The sequence below is a fragment of the Triticum urartu genome, chromosome 6 (genome assembly GCF_003073215.2).
Source record: "Triticum urartu cultivar G1812 chromosome 6, Tu2.1, whole genome shotgun sequence".
NCBI classification, from domain to species: Eukaryota; Viridiplantae; Streptophyta; class Magnoliopsida; order Poales; family Poaceae; genus Triticum; species Triticum urartu.
The window spans coordinates 551,252,630-551,271,787 of record NC_053027.1 but is presented as its reverse complement, the minus strand read 5'-3'; the positions used below and the strand labels follow the sequence as shown (position 1 = coordinate 551,271,787).

Here is a 19,158-nt window from a genome sequence, read left to right as displayed (position 1 = left end):
CCGCCCTGCCGGTTCCAGCATGTCCCTCTGCCGGTTGTGTGGGGAAAGAGAAAGGAGAGGAAACGTGTGGATGGGAGGGGATAAGGGGATGAGAGGCACTCCACACGTGGGGCTAGCTAGATGCATGCACGCAGCTAGCCAACCGATACGATGTCTAGCCGGTAGGCCAATTTTAATCGTTCCCTATTTTCAAGTCCTTCATGTAAATTGTGCTTAATTTTAATATATGTGCCTATGCGCCCACCCCCATTGTCCCAAAAAAAATTGTTTCTTTCTATTTTGGATTTGGGTCCACGGTCATATTTCCGATAGATCAAAGCAAGCGAGAGAAGCACTCAGCCATTCATAAAAAGAGAGAAATAGTAACAGGTGAACGGTTGCTAGGGAACCAATCCCAAGGAATCCGCCCTCTCCTGTTAGATTCGTTTGCACAATTCTTGGCGCAGGATCTGAGCCACAGCAGATTTTGAAACTAGTTCTTTATTAGATAAAAGCCAGCAAACGTAGGACCATTCAAAATATTTTCAGCCACCGCACTGGCTAGATCCTGGGATCAAATACTAGTCTCTCTTTTTATTCTTTTTTTCACCAGATGGCAATTTTTCTAGAGAAAATTTAAAAAGGCGGTTTATAAAATTTTGGACTATGTCACATGGCAATTTAAAAAAATTTCCTTTTTTTGGTTGAAATGCCAAGTTTTGTTTTGTACATGGCATTTTTTATTCTTAAGGATAACATTCTTTGTTTCTTAAGAGATGGCATTTTTATTATTTAGAGATGACATTTTTTTGTTTATTAAGAGATGGCATTTTTGTTCGGTGTGGTGTGGTTATATTGTAGCTACAGAACTCTAGAGAGGCAAGTTGTTGAATGAACAGTATCTGAATCTCATCTCTCCTCCTCCTCTGGTTCCCCTTTTCTCCTCCCTATTCTTCCTGATCCCCTCTCAAATCCTTTTGTTGATCTGTGAGACTAGCCCAGGGCCTCACACTCCCACCACCTAGGAGGAGGAGCACGCATGTCTTCTTGTGGCGGCTGGAGGTGATACTCATGGATTCTTCCCGTCTGTCTTCCCCTTGTGGCTGCTCTCATTCACTGACTCACTGCGTCCCGCAACTCTGCAGCTTCGGCGCAGGCCACACGTTCGACGGAATGTCTGAGAAGCTCAACTACGAAGAAAACATCCAAACGGAAGCGGCTGGTGGCGAGGACCGCATCAGCGCCCTCCCGGACGAACTCCTCCAGTACGTGATGTCGTTCCTGCTTTCCCGCGACGCCGTGCGGACATGCGTGCTCGCTAGGCGCTGGCGCACGCTCTGGAAGTCCATGCCCGCCCTACGCATTGATGACCCCGACAGCTACCACGCTGCTACGGGCTCCAGCACGTTTGTCGACGAGCTGCTTCGTCTCCGTGACCCAACGCCTCTGAATGTATGTGACATCCGTTCTGGTTGTCAGGAGACTGCGAACACCAATTGGGCCAAGGAGGCATTCCGACACATGGAACCATGGCTCCTGTATGCTTTATCCTGTCAAGTTCCAGTGCTTCGGATTTGTTTTCCCTGGCGGGTAATCAACATGACTCTTGTCTCATCGCACTTGAAGAGGTTACATCTTTACCGCATGCGATTTGAGGGATGCTCTCTGGATTTTTCGAGCTGTCAGGTGCTAGAGGTGTTAGAGATGAAAGCTTGTCATATCCATGTGAATCTCTTGTCCCAGTCATTACGATTTCTTAAAATTCACAACACGAGTTTTGGTTTTGATCCCCGCACTCGTATTTCTGCCCCAAATCTCATTGGCTTCAGACTAGCTCCATTTTACGGTTTGGCTCCTTTGCTTGATAGCATGCCATCACTGGTAGCAGCATCTATTACACTTGGAGAAATGTGCGAGGAAATGTGTTACTGTGGAAATCTATCATGTGGGGGATGCGATGCTCAAGCCGGTAACAACGACTATCCTGTGGCTCTCCAAGGTTTGTCAGGTGCTACGAATTTGAAGTTGACAACAATATCTTATCCGATAAGGGTATGCTCCCACTTTTGCTAACTCCTATTGTTCTTTGCCATCCACTAGATCCCATGTAAGTTTGTATCCAGTTATCTATCAATAGAAGCTTATGGAACAAGCGTCTTGTGTGTGTTACATGTTTTCACTAATTCACATGCTTGAATCTTGATGTTTCTTGAGCATGTTTGCATGCACACCGCTACTTGATACTTTAGGCATATTTAATATTCAAACATGTAGGATTGAGATTAAAATACAGCTTGGATTATCAATCTTGGTGTCTGGTAACACTTAATTACTATGAAAAATAAGAACCACCAGAAAGTTTTCAAAGCATGTACTTATGTATCTCAAAAAGCATTGTGTACTTCTGAAGTTATATCTTGAATTTGTGTTTAACCCTCTTCATTTTATCCAGCTGTCTGTTTTGAGAATGGATTTGACATGGCGCCCCATGTTTAGGAAGCTAACAAAGTTGTTGCTCAATGAGTGGTGTGTGGCTGATGATTTCACTGGATTGATTTACTTTCTCCAGCACTCACCCATTCTAGAGACACTGATACTTCAGCTTGATTTGCAAACTTTTGAGGTATACATATTCTCCAAGTATGATAGCTTTTATCTTTGAAATTACCATTTACCTTTTGTTGCAAAATATATTGTTTGTTACAGGATTATCATTTGAACGAAATTGATGGAAGTTGTAACTCAAGGGAACAATCATTGCTATCACAACATCTCAAGGTAGTCAAAATTATATGTGGCACACGGGAAGATGTGATAGTTCACCGTATTTCAAAGATCCTATGTGCCCATGGAGTACCTTCTGAGCAAATTGAGATAGAATAGACCTTCTGTTTGATTGTAAGTAACCATTAGCATTTTTCACGATCATTAGCTTTCAGTAGTCAACCCAGAGTTGTATGCTATATCCCCGTGCACCACTTTAATATCCTTCTAGCCCACCATGACACCGTACCATACTTGGCAACCACAACGTTGCCCCTTATATGACGCCATTGAATATTGATGCTGCTTGTCATGACCATAGGTGCTTGGTAGCATGCCCATGGTGGCAACACGCAGGAGCAGGGAGCTTAGCAGTTAACAATGCAATAGAAATTATTAAGTTCCTGAACTGCATGCTTGACTAGCTAAGCTAGGTAGCCTGTTCTAATGTAGGCAGTACTGAAGGTAGAAAATCGTAAGTGTACATTATTTCTTTCCTTGTAATGGGACAGTTTGACAAGCTGCTCTATGGTTGTCTCGTGTAAGTGGTACCCAAAAATGCTGCCTACAAAACATAAGTTAAAACCTGTGCTCAGTTTCATGTAAATAGCATATCCGTCGAGCATTCTGATCGCTAGATCAACCAACTGAATTTCTCACAAATTATCCCTGCATGTATTCCAGTCTGAGAGTTTCATGTGCTCATTGTGTCCCTTGCTGTTTATGCAGGGTTCCATTTCTATTGGGTGGCGTTGTTTGGCTGGTCTACTTCGCCCTCCGTTCTTCGGTTTTCATGGATCTAGCTCCATCAAGTTGCTGCTTTTCGTCTACTAGCTAAGTGTCTCATTCCTATGAACTCGCTCATATGTAATTTGCTGGGTACTTTTTGCTCGGGTGCAGTAAGAACATGTTGAAGTGTCGCCGTAGTCCTAGTGCACTTCTGCTCATTTGCTGAACCGAGTGTGAGGCCTGAACCTATTTGCCTGCTGAAGGCCTATGTTTTGGTAAGATGTTTCAGGGACCTGTCTAGTGTTGTTTCAGGATTGTGCTAATTAATGTGTACGGTGTGATTGTCTGGCTTCTTTCTGAACTTACCGTGTTGGTTCAGTGTGTTCGTGCACGACAAGTTACACAAACTCTGCAACACACATAAATTGAACCGCAACATATAGACAGAGGATAGAAAAAACACATGAGTTTTGTAAACTCAGTTCCCGAAATGTTTGAAACTCTCAAGACGCAGAGCATCGGCGGCCGTAGAAGGTGAAGCGCGTAGTGTGTGGGGGAGGGACTGAAGAAGCATCGCTCTCATCATCCGTCAGCAAGCTGCTTGTGGAATGGAGTAAATTGTAATAACAACCATAATTGTGAACCCTAAATAAACATAGCACGACAATTTTTTTGGCAAAAGAAAAATCCGGTTTTCTGTTGACAATTTGCCGAAAGCACTGATCGGTTGATTAGCAGCACCTGACACTAAATCTGATGGGTGGCTCCCTCCATAAGTGATGATGTGGCATGAAAAAACTCACACCGTTTGACTCAATTTTTTATGTTTTTTTAGAAAGTTTGACTCAAATGTTAGGCTGGCTTAGGGCCCACCTGTCATCCTCTCTCCCCCCATCTTCCTCCTCAATAACCAGTGTGTTGGTTTGCTAGCCCAACATCATGGATGCGCAATTTTGGAGCAGCCCTGCTCTCTCCCCCGTCGTGCGGTGGTCAACGGGGCCACCCAACCTGAAACATGGTTGTGGCATGCCAGGCGGGATGGACCCGCAGCGCTCGTGGACGCAACCAGCAAGGAGGACATTTTCCCTCTCCCGCCTCTGGTTTGGGAGTTTTGTAGTTAAATACCACTTATGTTTTGGGGGGCTTGCGTGTACTTTCGCAAACCCAAGATGAAGCACGGCTTTGGGTGACGTAGAGTTTCTGCTCGGGAGCTCAAATGAGTTTGGGTGAACAGTAAAATTGAAACAAAATCGAAACATTGACAAAAATTTGAAGTGCTTGCAAAATATCATCATGAAATCACATTCCTAGAAGGCGTGGCAAAAAAAATTTGATACTCTAAAAATGCTACATTCAAAAGCATTTTGGAGCACTGAATTTTTTTTTTTTTGCTATTCCTTACAGGAATGTGATTCTAAGACGAATTTTTGCAAGCACTTGAAACTTTTGTCAATGTTTCTCCCAAAAAATTTGGATTTTTTTTTTATTTTACCGTTCACCGAGCTTTGGGCTAGAGCCTAAACCAAGGGGCAGAAAGGCACTTTCGGGCTTTGGGCTAGAGCCTAAACCAAGGGCCTGAGTCGATATTGTTGTAGATCGTTCTGGGTATTCTTGGGCTGAGTAACCCATGTCCTCTTCTCACGCGGCCCAGATTAGTATCTGATTGACGTGTGCTGTTGATTTGGTCATTTTCTACTCTTTTTATGTGCGTACTTCATTTTCTTACTTACCAATGAAAAGAGACACATCCCGCATATTCATGAAAAATGTTAATATAGCCAGATAGCCTTCCTACATCCATCTCTAACAAGAACAAATAATTACTAGTATCCAAACCGTTCTCGCACTAATACAATACTCTTAAGTTCTACTGCATACACTAACATATTAACTGAAAAGCCTGGCATTGTGAAACTACCACCGGAATGTGTCACTCGTTGCATCGTCTGCGCTGCAGAAATGAAAAGGGGAAACATAGTATCGATGTGGATAGGACGCAAACCTAACGATTAATTGGACTGGACATGGGCTCACTCGAGTGCTGATGACGTAGTCTGCAGTTGAGGGTCAATTGCATTGCATGCAACCTCGAGTCAAGCGCTACATCCATTGCAATTCAATTCACGAGTTCAACCGATCGTGTTGTACCACGTCCACCCAAGAGATCATGATCAGAATACTGTTCTATACTCCTCATTTCCTGCTTTACTGTCATCGGAAAGCCAGGAATATATGCCACATCTGAGTACCTCTGTTGCAAGAAAAACAAACAATATAAACCCCCTTTTTTTTGGTGGAATTGAGTTGTATTTATAGTACTAATGTTGGAATCCTCCTCAGAGTTTTTTTAGTGTTTATAGTGTGGTCTGATTGAAGTAATATCCAGCAAACTCGGAACCTATTTCAGTCCAAGAATGGTTGTGTGCATGCATCCTGTGAGGCACCCCTTTTCGAAAAGAAAAGAAAATCAGTCAAGGAGCCTCACTTGTTGAAACGCATTCACCTGTGTGGCATTGCATAAACATGACGCCGTGTATGTAAAAGATGGATTTTCGCAAATTGTTCACGTTAAACTGCAGATTTCGCAAGTACAATACTGGAATAACGTGAACTATCTTTCGTACCCATGAGGGCTCAGGCCATCACACCGCAACAAGAAAAGTCATGCAAATATATAACCCCCAAAGCGCTAGCTGCCACCACTAGCTACATAACCAAAAGTAGAACTAAACCATCCATGCCAGCTCTAATGGACCTATCTAGTACGTACACTACATACTACTGGTACTACTACTAGCTAGTTTTTGGCAAAGATGACTAGAGCTTCCACGACTGCATGCATGCACGCGCGCGCGCATCTCCGGCGCGATCACTGGGGCTGCTGCTTGCCGGACTTGGACGGCGCCGCGCCGGACGGTCCGCCGCCCTTCGCCAGCTGGGCCGCCGCCTTGGAGGAGGCCGCCATGTGCTGCTGCTTGCGCTTGACAACGGCGAGGAGCTGCTTGTTCTCCTGGTCCAGCAGCTGCGCTGTCCTCCGGAGCCGCTCGTTCGCCTGCATGATGCACAGGTTCTCCAGGTACAGCTCCGTGTTCGCCCGCTCCATCCTCCACTTCCAGCTAGCAACCTGCAGCACATTCACATCCATCCATGGTCAGTGTTCAAACCAAAACATACTCCAAATATATGTTTGCGCTTGATTTAAGAACAACTAGCACCTAGCAGCACTCAAGATTCAAGAAAGAAGGCAAGAAATGCACCAAGGAAAGGATTGAGAAATGCAGCGCCGCTTCTCCATACCGTGAAATGGCAGTACTTGGGCCTGGAAGGCACGGACAGACAATGGCACTGGTAGCAGAGAGGAAGAAGAAGGCTAGCTAGCTATAGCTCGAGTGAGGAAGAACTTGTGGTGCGGGGAGAGCACAGGCGAGGGTGCGAATTTATAGGCCCGCCCGAGCAAAGCAGCAGTGGATCGCAATGTGTACTCCAGTTACTACTCCAGTGTTCTCCTGCACAGCTTCAATGCAGACCGAGCTGCCTAGGGCTCTCAAGGATGTGTACAGTGTACATTCATGGTGGTAGTTAGCTGTCAACGTAAAAGTGTGATGATGGTGATGAATTGATGACGCACTTCTGGTTCTCCGTCCAAAGATACGCAATCATTCTTATTCTCGGCCGTGCCGCGCGCTTCTCCCGGCTGGCAGCATTTCCAACGCATTCATCCCAGTCTCTCTCCCTTCACAAACGGTCAAACTTGGAGCTTACACAGTGCACCAAAGAATTCGTAAACCAGGTGCATGCATTCTCCACGAATTGGTAAGATTTCCTTGGAGTACTAGCATTATCCTTGGGGAAAATGAGAAAGGGCAACTCCAACACTGATCACCGAATGGATGACACTAAATGATTCGATGACACTAAATGAGTTCGTGGACAGCGGACGGGGCGCCAACCATCCAACCGTAGTCACGAGATGTCTGGCCATTTCAAATGTTTCAAACACAAATTCTGACAAAATTTAGTCTAAACAGATGAAAGTGGTCTTGGACTGATCCAGGGCCAGGCCGGCGTGACGTCCTTGTTCGCAAACGTCGTCAGGCGCGCCGCATTGCGAAGCTCACGCCCCTCTGCCTCGGTGACACATTTGTTGGCCGCCGAGGAGGACGTGTCACCACCACTGAGGTAGTAGTCAAGGCGGCCGCACAGCTTGGAGTACCCTTGGGAGGACGGCTCCTCTGTCTTCACGGCGAGCGGACGCCAGTGGCTCTTGGGCTTGCGACACAACGGGGATGGCAGTGTCTCCTCCTTGACACAACTTCCCATGTGGAAGCCGGGGCTATGCCATGGAGAGGTTGACTCCAACTTCACGCGTTGTTTGATTTGGATGTTGCGATTGGATGCGGTGTTTGATTTGAGCGCCGCGATCAGCACGATCTTTATCTGTCACGTGAACTCATCCGGCGCAGTGGCCTCGATGAGGAAGGGTGGGTTCTGCACTTCTGCTCCACGTTGTCCGAGGAGATCGGCTCTAACTGGACGTTCGAGGGAGTCGTGGACGCTGAGGGGGCCGAAGACCACCTCCTGGATCTGGAGCTTCCCCCGGATTGAAAGAAGCACGCCGGGAACCACTTTGGAGGCGTCAGACTTGTCCATCACGGTGGCCGATGGTGGGCATATGCGGATTTGGGAGAGGAGAGGAAAGGAGAGGTGTGGTGGTACAAGGCTTGCGTTCGCGATCGGTCGTCTTAAATAGCTAGGGCGGGCGGACCGACACTGGTTCAATGTGGGCATCGGCTAGAGTAGGCTCTCAGTCATGCATGGTTCTGGTGTGAATGTCGCGCGACGCGCACGGTCAGCCATCATGAGCGGCTAAGTGGTCGGTCACGTCTGCTCTGACCAACATGAATGTGGGATAGAGTATTCTAGAGCAAAGGGAGAGAGGGGGGTTTTTGGTGGGTCTGGGTTGTCAGGGGCCGACGTGGTAGACGTCCGAACTCCTGCAAAGCTCCCACATGTTTGGTGACGGTTTGCGGGATTTCAAATGTCCTGACCAGTCCAAACCCATTTCAAACGTCCTGGCTCGCCGACGTGAGACTCAATAGCTGGCTAGTGGTGGATGTAACGCGCATGGCACGAATGCGATGGAGACCGCTCGGTGTTCTCGGCTCGTCGCGCTCGTGCCTCTCCTTCGACCCAACCGATCGGGGTGGAGGCTCTCGCAGCTGCGCATCGACGACTGGACTGCTAGCTGAGTGAGTAACTCAGCTCCTCTTCTTTCTCCCTCCAATCATATACCCATGTATAGGGCGATTCAGGCGAAGGGCCGGGGCTGGTGCGCAAGTTGGGTCAGAGAAAGTGTGGGGTGGCAGAGCTGGCGAAGCATGCAAGGAAGCTACTTTCCGATGGCGCTCGAAGGCCAATGTCTGGTTGTGGTGGTAGACGGGCAGTGGACCATTTGTTTTAGGCAGTTCCTTGGGTGTGTGGTCAAGCAGCAACAACATGATATTTTCATCGGTACGATGTTTATGATTAATATTGGGTTCATTTGCCATGTTTCATATAGCAATCTTTGAAATTACTCCCATGGCAAATTGTAGAAATAATTAAGCTGAGATGATGTGTGGTTATTCCCATGGCAAATTGTGTACATGTTTTTGAAATGTTTTCCCATGGCAAATTTGTAGATAATTGTGTGTTCCATAACATGGATTTTGTAGATAATTGATTTTTTTCATGGCAAATTTAGGCCTTCTTGTTCATCTAAAGTATGGCATTTTTGTAATTGCATCTTAGTCACATGGAAAATAGATAAATCATTGCAGTTCATTGAAAAAAATCTAGTTTGTCTCATGGCAAATTTAGACAAATCGTGCAAATCTACTCTCTTTTTTATGTTCACATGCCAAGTTTAGAGAAAAATCATTGTGTTTTTGCCTGCCAAGGTTAATATTTCATTAAAGTGTTGCGATGTCGAAATTCTTAAAACTTCTGCAAGGTCACCAATACAAGTTTTGCCATGTCACCAATACTAAATTGCCATCTCACTGATGCAAATTTTAACATCTCACAAAGACAAATTCTGCCATGACAATTGCAATATATTTTGTATTGCCATAATTTTTCAGTCAACAAATTTCTTCCTAAATTTCTATCATGAACAAATCTATGTTATCTGGCTTTTTGTACATCTTAACCATGGCAATTTTATTGTATATACCATGCAAATTATTTGTACATTCCATGGCAAATCCTTTTTTAGATACCATGGCAAAAAAATCTATATAGGATGACAAATCTTTTTCTTAAATATCATGGCAATTTTCTACATTATCCAAGGTTTAGAGATCAAAATTCAAAAAAAATCCACGCGACGATTGCAAATTTTTCCAAAATTTTACCGTGTTTGATATGAACAAAGTTTCCATTTTTGCCATGTGAACAATGTAAAAAAAACTCAACATTTTTCCATGTTCTAGTAAGAAATATAGTTTTTTATTTTTTCCATGTGACAATTAATTTTTTATAAAAAATACTAAATTCATTTTTTCGAAATTTGCCAAGGTTTTGGGGTTTTTTTTGTAAAAGTTTCATTGGGTCATAGAAAACTTAGTACTTACATGGCAATTTTTGGGAATTGTTTTATTCATATGGCACAACAAAACAATCATAAGCTTGGTGGCAAATTTAGATAGTGCCCCATGGCAATTTGACCTTTTAGTTTATACTTTTCTTATTTCATTGCAATTTTTTATGCTCACACCATGGCAAAATAAAATTGTGGTATTTTTGCATTTTTTGTGTTGACACTCACAACAGTTTTACAAGTTTCGTTCTCGCATACATGAAAATTTAAATCTCATGGCAATTTCAGTTTCATAATTGTGCCAAATTACTTTTTGCTGGACCATGGCAAATTAAGTTCCTGGTCTATAGCAAATTGCTTTGCTGGATCATGGCAAATTAAATTGAGTTTGACATGCATGACAATTTTCTTCCTTCTATCATGACATTTTGTGTGTTTACTTTTTCCTGATTTTTTTGCAACACTATATTGTTTACCTACAATATGGCAAAAAAATAACAAATTTATTTTTTCTGTACAAGGAATGGCGGTCGGGCTGGGATGCCTAGGAAAAGGCCATGGCTGGCCAGGTTCGCACTAAGGTGGTTCTCATAGCGAACAAATCCGTTTGCCAATCAAAGTCCCAGGGTGGAAGGATCGTCACGCATGACTCCCCGCTAGGGGGGACGTTGGCTGTGTATTGTAGTCCTTCAGGAACTCCCCACTTTTTAGGAAAAGCCCTCATATTGGACGCAGAGTTTCTCAGCCCGAGCTCAAATGAGCTTGGGTGAACAGTAAAATTGAAAAAAAAACAAATAAAAAAATCTGAAATTTTTTCATGATAAACATTGACAAAAGTTCGAAGTGCTTGCACAAAATCGTCATGGAATCACATTCCTAGAAGGCGTGGCAAAAATAACAAAATCGATACTCTGAAAATGCTACTTTCAAAAACATTTTGGAGCACTGATTTATTTTTTGCCAAGCCTTACAGGAATATGATTTCATGATGAATTTTGCAAGCACTTGAAACTTTTGTCACAAAAAAATTCAGATTTTTTTGATTTTTTATGTTACTGTTCACCAAGCTCATTTGAGCTCAGGAGCAGGACACTTTCGTCTCATATTCGTCTCTCCCAAGAAATTCAAGATGCCATAGCTGGGAATTCACTTACAAAGGGGAGTACTCCGTGACCTCGGCATAAAAGGCACAATTTGTTGGCCGCGCCTCTACTCCCATGGTTCCAAACGGTTTGAAAGGGTTGAGCTGCCCCTGAAGTACAAATTTTTCGCTTGGCTTGTCATCCAAAATAAAGTTGTTGTATTTGAAAGGTTACCATCATTTGAAAAAGATTGTTTTTACTACATGCCATTAGAAGAAAAAAAATGATTGCTTTCTTATATAACCTGCCGTTGGAAGAAGTACCGGTCCGTATGTCATGGTGAAAAAACAGGAGGCAAGAATGGCTATCAAAGTCAATGGCAGAATATTTAATTAATACACTTTACTCCCGTACTCGAGTGCGGCAGCGCGGTAAGTCTTGCTTTCAAATCAAACTTGCGCTCTTGCTGATCTCCGCACAGACCTCGTATAGTCCCGACGCATCAAAATGATGATGAGATGCATTCAAGACGGTGCAGCTGTTTTCACTGCTCTATATGTTGCCAAGAGCAACCTTCTAGAGCAGTAGCGATGCATGATGAGCTATGCATACCTCTTCCATTCAAACCTCCATCATCATCATGGCACATCACTTCATTCTTCAGATTGATGTGAAACAGTGACACATATCTTGTTCAAGACTTCGGAAAATGTCAAGAATGTGATAATTTTTTGCTTGCTGGGTTCTGTAGATTCTGCAGACATTTCTTCAACATCTTGACCAGCTAGTACTATAGCAGTATAAGTGTTTCTCTGTAGATAGAAGAATGAAATTAGCGGCAATGTGCAAGTTCTCCAATGAGCAAATTTCTTTCTGTATGTTATCTTAGGAAGAATAATCCTCTCGCATGTACTCCCTCCGGTCCTTTTTACTCTGCATATAAGAATTATCTGAAGTCAAACTTTACAAAGTTTGACCATATTTATATGAAAAAATATCAACATCTACCATAATAAAGTTATACAACATGAAACTTTAAGTCATGACGCATCTACTAGTATTGATTTCATATTGTGAATATTGGTATTTTTTTATAAAGTTGATCAAACTTTACGAGGCTTGACTTTAGACAAATCTAATATGCGAACTAAAAGGGACCGGAGGGAGTATCTGTAATCAAGAGTTCAAGACTCAAGTTCAGCTCAGTTTTTTTGGTTTTTTATCGTACTGTTCCATTTTACCAGTAAAGCTCTTGAATATGAAATGGGGAGATTTCTGAAGAAGTTTGCCAAAACAAAAAGATTTCTGAAGAAGAATAATAAAGGAAGTGGCTAGGTCTCTGTCGACTGAGATTTAACCAAATCTCACTCAAGTGATATACTAGTATTTAAGAAGAAGAAAATACTGAAAATAAATTTTTTGTATGAATCTCCATGCAAAATCAAAGGAAAATAGTATCGACAGGGACATAACAAAGTCTCAGTCGACTGAGACTTAGCAAAACTGAAGAATAAATTTCTCATATAACACTCCAAATCCTTGTCAGATACGGTTCCTGTAAGGAATAAATTTCTCTAAACTCTTTGCTTACATAAATCTAGTACTACTAGTAGTAGTACAGACGAACTAGTACTGCAGTTGAGATATGGTGCAGGCACGAGTGCCAGCAGAGATGTAAGGGATGGTACCCTACAGAATAATGCAAGATCTGGATTCTTGGTCGGACTAGACATATTGACCTTGGAAGCCACCTGCAGATCTTACTTGCTCTGCCTGCAAAAATCATGATGACTGAGCCAACTGAAGTTGCAGCATGTTCTTCCTCCATCCATTCCTGTGAATGCAGTGCATGGTCATTGCTGGAGACTGAGAAGACTGAAAGACAGTAGTACAAACATACTCCCTCCATTTCATAATATAGTGCTTCCTCTATCCATGTGCTTCAACTTTGACCGTAAATTTAACTATCAAGACCGATTGCGGCGGGGGCAAAAGTTATATTAGTGAATTCGTATTCAAAAGAAGTTTTTAATTATGTAACTTTTTCTCCCGCCGCAGTCGGTCTCGTTCGTTAAATTTATGGTCAAAGTTCGACATCAGGAAGCGTGGACGCACTATATTTTGGAATGGAGGGAGTACACAAGGAAGGAAAAACAAAAGCCTGCCACTGATGTGCACCTTCCCTTGGAATATGAATGCACTGCGAGGAGCTCGGGCGGATAGGATTTCAACTTGGGCCATTACCAGGAGGACGTGAGCTCAGCAGTACTTCACTGTCACAAAGACCTGTACGTCACATACTCCTCGCTGATGGTACTCTACTCCGGTGGCATGGCTGGAATTATTTGATTTGTGTCGTGTCGCATGTATGGATGATTTATGGCATGCCTGCTTGATTTGCAGATTTTGTTATTGAATGCACATTTCAATACATTGGAGTATATAATTCGTCAATTCTTCACTACGAGAGGAAGACAAAAAACAATAACCATAATTAGACACTTTAACAGATATCCAACTTCCATAATTGCTCCCACTAGTTGGATTAATATCATTATTGATATATATCATTATTGATATGCGGCTTCTCCAGGTTGCACACTTCTTTCTTCTTCGATTCTGAAGAAGTAGACGATGTTTCGCATCTAGTTCCTCTATTCTAGCAACGAGTGCACGAGCATCTATCAATTTCGTGTTATCAATAGATTGATGTAATCTTCTCCCCAATATCAAAATTGGCATCCATCCTACACATAAATTTGAGCAAGCAATGAGCTACCGAAAATGCACGGAATCAGGTGAGCACAACCGAATCAAAAGTACCACCCCCCCCCCCCTGTTTGCACTTGAAAAATACCCATCCGGGACGTTCTGGCGTTGTAGAAACGCGCCACACGACCTGCTGCAGGCAGTCGTCGCACTTTATGACCGGCAAAGGTGAGCAGTCGAGCCGCTGGGCCAGCGCCAAGCCGGGGCGACGGCCGGCGTGTCTTTGTCGGTGAACCGCCAACAGGATAGATCTGAGCGGCTAGAGACGGAGTCAATACCTGCATTCGGCGCGAAGGCGTTATGGGGGCTGTTCGGTCTAGTACCCAACCAATCCACGGCAAGGCGCGGTCGCTGGCGGCCGGATGCTCCAAATCCGAAGGCCGGCGACGGCAGCCGCAGATCTATCGCTTGTGCGCTGGCGACGAGCAAGAGAGACACAAATTTGGTGGTCATGCTCTCGACGACCAGGCTGGACAGCGAGGCGGCGGCCGGAAAATGGGCGGCGGCGGGGCGGGGGAGGGGGAGGGGACAAGAAATAGGAGTGTTTGTGGCCACGATGGGCAGGCCAGGGGAGGCCAAGGGCACGCGTCCAGCCCGTCCTCGCCTGTCCGTTTCGCCGCAAACGCGTCCCAAATTTGGGCCAGAAATGGGAAGAAAGCGGACAAAAAACGAATGTTTGTTCGTTTGCTCCCGCGCATTGGCCGTGATTTGTGTCTGTTAGCCCCAAACGGGCGCGGCTGGACCATTTGGGGTCGTGCGTTGAAGTTGACCTAAGGTTTGAGTTTCTTGACGTATGTGTATGATGGTGAGATCTCGTGTCAGGCGTTTTGAATCAATTCAAGGGTTCAATGATGACAACTGCAGCTTTGAAATGTTGGTCCTTAGGGCATGTGCACAAAAACTTTCCAGCTCTCATTGACAAGGTCAGGTTCACTCCGATAAGGTAGCAACGAGAGTGGCGCGTCGTTTGCTTGTTCTGATGGCAGTAGTGGCCATTCGGTGGTCCAGGAACTCCATATAACTCGTATTATCTTTGGGTGTATTTCTGGCGAACATATATAATAGATCCGGGGTCTTTTTTGCAAAAAATAAAGGTAAGTCATGAGTGTACAATTAGGGCTCCTCTTTTGATTCAAAGGAGTTTTGTAGAAACTTCAGGGGATGGTCCTTATGGAAACAAATTGCCAAGGCGTTTGATTCACATGATTTTTCTACACTCTACAATGAAACTTAGAAGAAACTTCTCAAATCTATTGCTATAATTCCTTTTATTTTTATGGTGTCAACACTATTTGATCTAAACTCGTGTATTTTTTTAATCATGTGTGATTAAAGAGGACATATGATATTCTAACATAGACCAAATAGTGCTTTAGCAGAAAAAAATAACTTAATTGATTCAACAAAGAAATGCAAAAGCCCCTAATAATAGTGAAAACTAGTATCTTAATTTTCTACTTGTCAACTAAGTAATACTCTCTCCATCCCAAAATAAGCGTCGCTGATTTAGTATACGACGGAGGGAGTATGTAGCAGTTGGTGTTGAGGCTCATCTTTGCGCTTACTAAATTGTGTTGCGCTCATCTTTTGTAACTGTCAACTAAGCAATATGTTTCAGGACTTTTGTGGGAGTAAAAGTTTGTCATCCAAGCGATGAAATCAACAAGTTTAGATAATCAATTTATCGTAATCCACCGTGATGGCAAAAAGCATACTTAACCATAGTGCACAATCATCCTGTTGTGAGAGATCAACTTCTTTTTCATTTCTGAAATGTCTAAAGCAGAACCACCTTTGATGCTTTTCATTTATTTTATTATTGATCATCATGTTTTCCTATTTAAACAGCATTCAAAATACGCATTCACAACATTTCCATAACACACATCTGCATTCATGTCACATTTGCATTGCATTTTATAAATAGACTCATACCTGTCCAACAGTAAGATACAAAGTGCTAAAATCTACGGTGTGTGTAGGGTCAATATATGCAATATTTTTAAGATAATGAGGTCGGTGACGTTGCATATTTCACATTCCAAAGAGTCATTCAAACCACTGGAAAGAGTGCCATCTTCTCATATAGGTGAAAAGAGGCGACACGATCGGATCTACAACATAAATGTATTTGCACAAGAATGTAGTAAGTAGTTCATATGAATTTAACAAATTGTAAAAACTTACCGATGATGCACTTGTAGCGTCCTCGTTGTACACCTCCTTTCACTATCTTTGTTTATTGCAACCAAAATATAATGTCTCTACTGATGTGACATTTTAGTTATAGTACTGCATAAGACATTCTTATCAAAATAAGTGTTTTGTGTAGTACACTAAAAGGTCACAATAGCAACATGTGTGTAGAAAACTCTGGTTGCAAAAAATAAGTAGAATAAGCTTAACGTAGGAAAATTAATAGTATGAAATTTAACATAGACATTGCAAAGCTAATAGCCAATTTCATTTATCAATAAATATGCATACAGTTTCCTAACGAGGATTGTTTGACTTTTGTAGAACCGTAGAAGAATCATGTGCTTGAATCATTGTTGCATGCAAGGAATTAAATCAAATGACCAAATCATATTTTATCAAATCAAACATGGAAGCATACATATATATGATTAAAAAATTAGAGAAATTGTGGGTTGTTCTACCCCTACCAAGTACGAACTAGGGTTATTTCATGGCAACAAATCGAATCAAAACCCGCAGAGCCGATTCGTGACCAATCAATCGATCTGGAATCAAGGGATACAACACACAGAGAAGAGGAATGGATAAGGAGGAGACGCAAGGATGGCGGTGACGGTGACGGAGAGAGTTGAGGACGGCGCGGGTGGCACGGCAACAACATGCCGTGCGCGTGCTCGGCGCATGCAGTGACAACCGGCAAGATCGCCGTCAATCGGAGAGAACGGCCGTGACGAAGAGTTGGCAGCAGTGAGGCAAATCTACTATGGCGGTCGGGGTGTGAGATGGGGGGAATGGGCTAAAGTTTATGATGAAATGATGGTGGGGGGTTATGTAGTTAGGGTATAACAGTGCCGAATTTTTTTTGCAAGTGTTACGGAAAGGATATGCCAACGGCCTGATGTGGCAGAACAAGAGAACGATGTGAGCCGAAATTTACACGAAGTAAAAAAACTGAGCACCAAACAACTAGTTCCACCTTCGCGTGTAATATGGGTGGTATAACAAACTCTATTATCTTTCTTAATTAATGATGGGTGGTATAACAAACTCTATTATCTTTTTTAATTAATGGATGAGGCAAAGCTTATGCCTTCAGTTCGTAAGTGTAGCATTATTGCAATATTTCGGTCAGGAGCCTCGCTTTCTAAAACGCCTTCACACACCTGTCTGGCAGTCGAGCCATTGCATATACATCACGTCATGTTTGTAAAAGAGAGATTTTCCCAAATTGTTCACATTAAACTACAGATTTTGGCAAGTAGTGGAATAACCAGACCTATCTTTCATGTTACTGGTAGTCTAAGTCTGGTACGCTACGTGCCCATCATCATCAGGGCCATCAGATCAGACTGAGAAAAGAAATGGCGCCACAGAGGCAAAAGCCATTCAAATACAACCCCCCAAAGCGCTAGCTGCTGCCACCACTACTACTTCCTCTAGCTAAACAACCAAAAGTAGAACTAAATCGTCCACTAGGACTACCAGCTTGTGCATGCATGCCAGCTCTAATCTACAATCTGCTGAGTACATAGTGCTACTTAATTAACTACTCCGTTTCCACGGCTGCATTCACGCACCCGCGCGACTCCGGCGCGATCACTGGGGCTGCTGCTTGCCGGACTTGAGGCCGGACGGCTCGCCGCCCTTCGCCATCTGGGGCGCCGTCTTGGAGGAGGCCGCCATGTGCTGCTGCTTGCGCTTGAGATCGGCGAGGAGCTGCTCGTTCTCCTGGGCCAGCATCTGTGCTTTCCTCCGGAGCCGCTCGTTCTCCTGCATGATGCACAGGTTCTCCAGGTACAGCTCCGTGTTCGCTCGCTCCATCCTCCACGCCCTGCTAGCCACCTGCACCACATTCACATCCATCTATAGTTAGATACTAGATAGTATTCAAACACAAACACATTCCAAATGTTTGTGCTTGATTCAAGAACAACTAGCACCTAGCAGCACTCAAGATTCAAGAAAGAAGGCAAGAAATGCACCAAAGATGGATTGTGAAAATGCAGTGCTACTTCTTCATATACCTCTTTCTGAGGTGCTGAAATGGTAGTACTCGGGCTCGGAAGACTGGCACTTGTAGCAGAGGAAGAAGAAGGCTAGCTAGCTCGAGTGGGGGAGAAAGAACTTGTGGTGTGGGGAGAGGAGACGGGAGAGGGCGTATTTATAGGCCCGCGCGCCCCAGCAAAGCAGTGGATGGAAATGTGCATGTGACCGAATCCAGTTACTACTCCAGTGTTCTCCTGCACAGCTTGAATGCAGGCCGAGCTGCCTAGGGCTCTGCAGGATTGTACAGTGTACATTCATGGTTGTGGTTAGCTGTCAATGAGAAAGTGTGATGATGGTGATGAATTGATGACGCACTTCTGGTTCTCCGTCCAAAGATACGCAATCATTCTTATTCTCGGCCGTGCCGCGCGCTTCTCCCGGCTGGCAGCATTTCCAACGTAGTACCCATCCCTCCAGTCTCTCTCTCCAGAAACGGTCAAACTTATGGAACACAGCCCTGAAAAATTTGCAAACCGGCCAGGTGCATGCATCCCCGACGAATTGGTAAAAATGGGTATTTGATTTTTTTAGAAAACTTCGGATCTTTTCATGGCAGTATAAAAAATAAACACAGAAATAAAAAGATTTGCATCCATGTTCATAGATCACGTAGCAATGACTACAATTACGGGAGCGACCCAAAGGAACGCCCTCCTCATCACCGCTCTATTATCGAAGATATGCCAAACTTGTTGTAATAGAAAATCGGTAAGTCGACATGATAAGGCCCGTCAGAACCAGCGCACTAGAATAGCACTCGTCGCCGATGAAGAGAAGTATACGTCGAATGGATCCAATCCGTACATACACGAATAAAGACTGAATCTAAGCAGATCCACCGAAGACCAGAATGAAACCGAATCCCGCGAGATCTATCAGAGACACACCTTCACACACTCTCTGACGACGCAAGATGCATCACCAGAGCACGGGCTAGGCGAGGAGAATCTTATTCCTACTCCAGGGAGCTGTCATCGTTTCGTCTTCCTGATCAGGATACAAAACCTAAAT

At 43.8% G+C, this 19,158-nt stretch overlaps 3 protein-coding genes across 3 annotated transcripts; 1 reads left to right on the top strand and 2 right to left on the bottom strand.

Moving 5' to 3' along the window:
- Nucleotides 1–884: 884 nt before the first annotated feature.
- On the top strand, nt 885–3,815 carry LOC125512896 (putative FBD-associated F-box protein At5g56820). The gene is made up of 5 exons (XM_048677963.1): nt 885–1,041; nt 1,125–2,031; nt 2,432–2,602; nt 2,686–2,877; nt 3,472–3,815. The coding sequence occupies exons 1-4, from the start codon at nt 1,019–1,021 to the stop codon at nt 2,860–2,862; spliced, it is 1,278 nt and encodes a 425-aa protein (XP_048533920.1). The 5' UTR covers nt 885–1,018; the 3' UTR covers nt 2,863–2,877; nt 3,472–3,815.
- Nucleotides 3,816–6,092: 2,277 nt separating this feature from the next.
- Nucleotides 6,093–6,580, bottom strand: LOC125512908 (protein LITTLE ZIPPER 3-like). The gene has a single exon (XM_048677973.1). It carries the CDS (start codon nt 6,572–6,574, stop codon nt 6,341–6,343), a length of 234 nt encoding a protein of 77 aa, XP_048533930.1. The 5' UTR covers nt 6,575–6,580; the 3' UTR covers nt 6,093–6,340.
- Nucleotides 6,581–17,361: 10,781 nt separating this feature from the next.
- LOC125512895 (protein LITTLE ZIPPER 3-like) lies at nt 17,362–18,226 on the bottom strand. Its single transcript, XM_048677962.1, has 2 exons — nt 18,126–18,226; nt 17,362–17,943 (listed from the first exon to the last, which is right to left on the bottom strand). Exon 2 carries the CDS (start codon nt 17,920–17,922, stop codon nt 17,698–17,700), a length of 225 nt encoding a protein of 74 aa, XP_048533919.1. The 5' UTR covers nt 17,923–17,943; nt 18,126–18,226; the 3' UTR covers nt 17,362–17,697.
- Between the last annotated feature and the right edge of the window lie 932 nt (nt 18,227–19,158).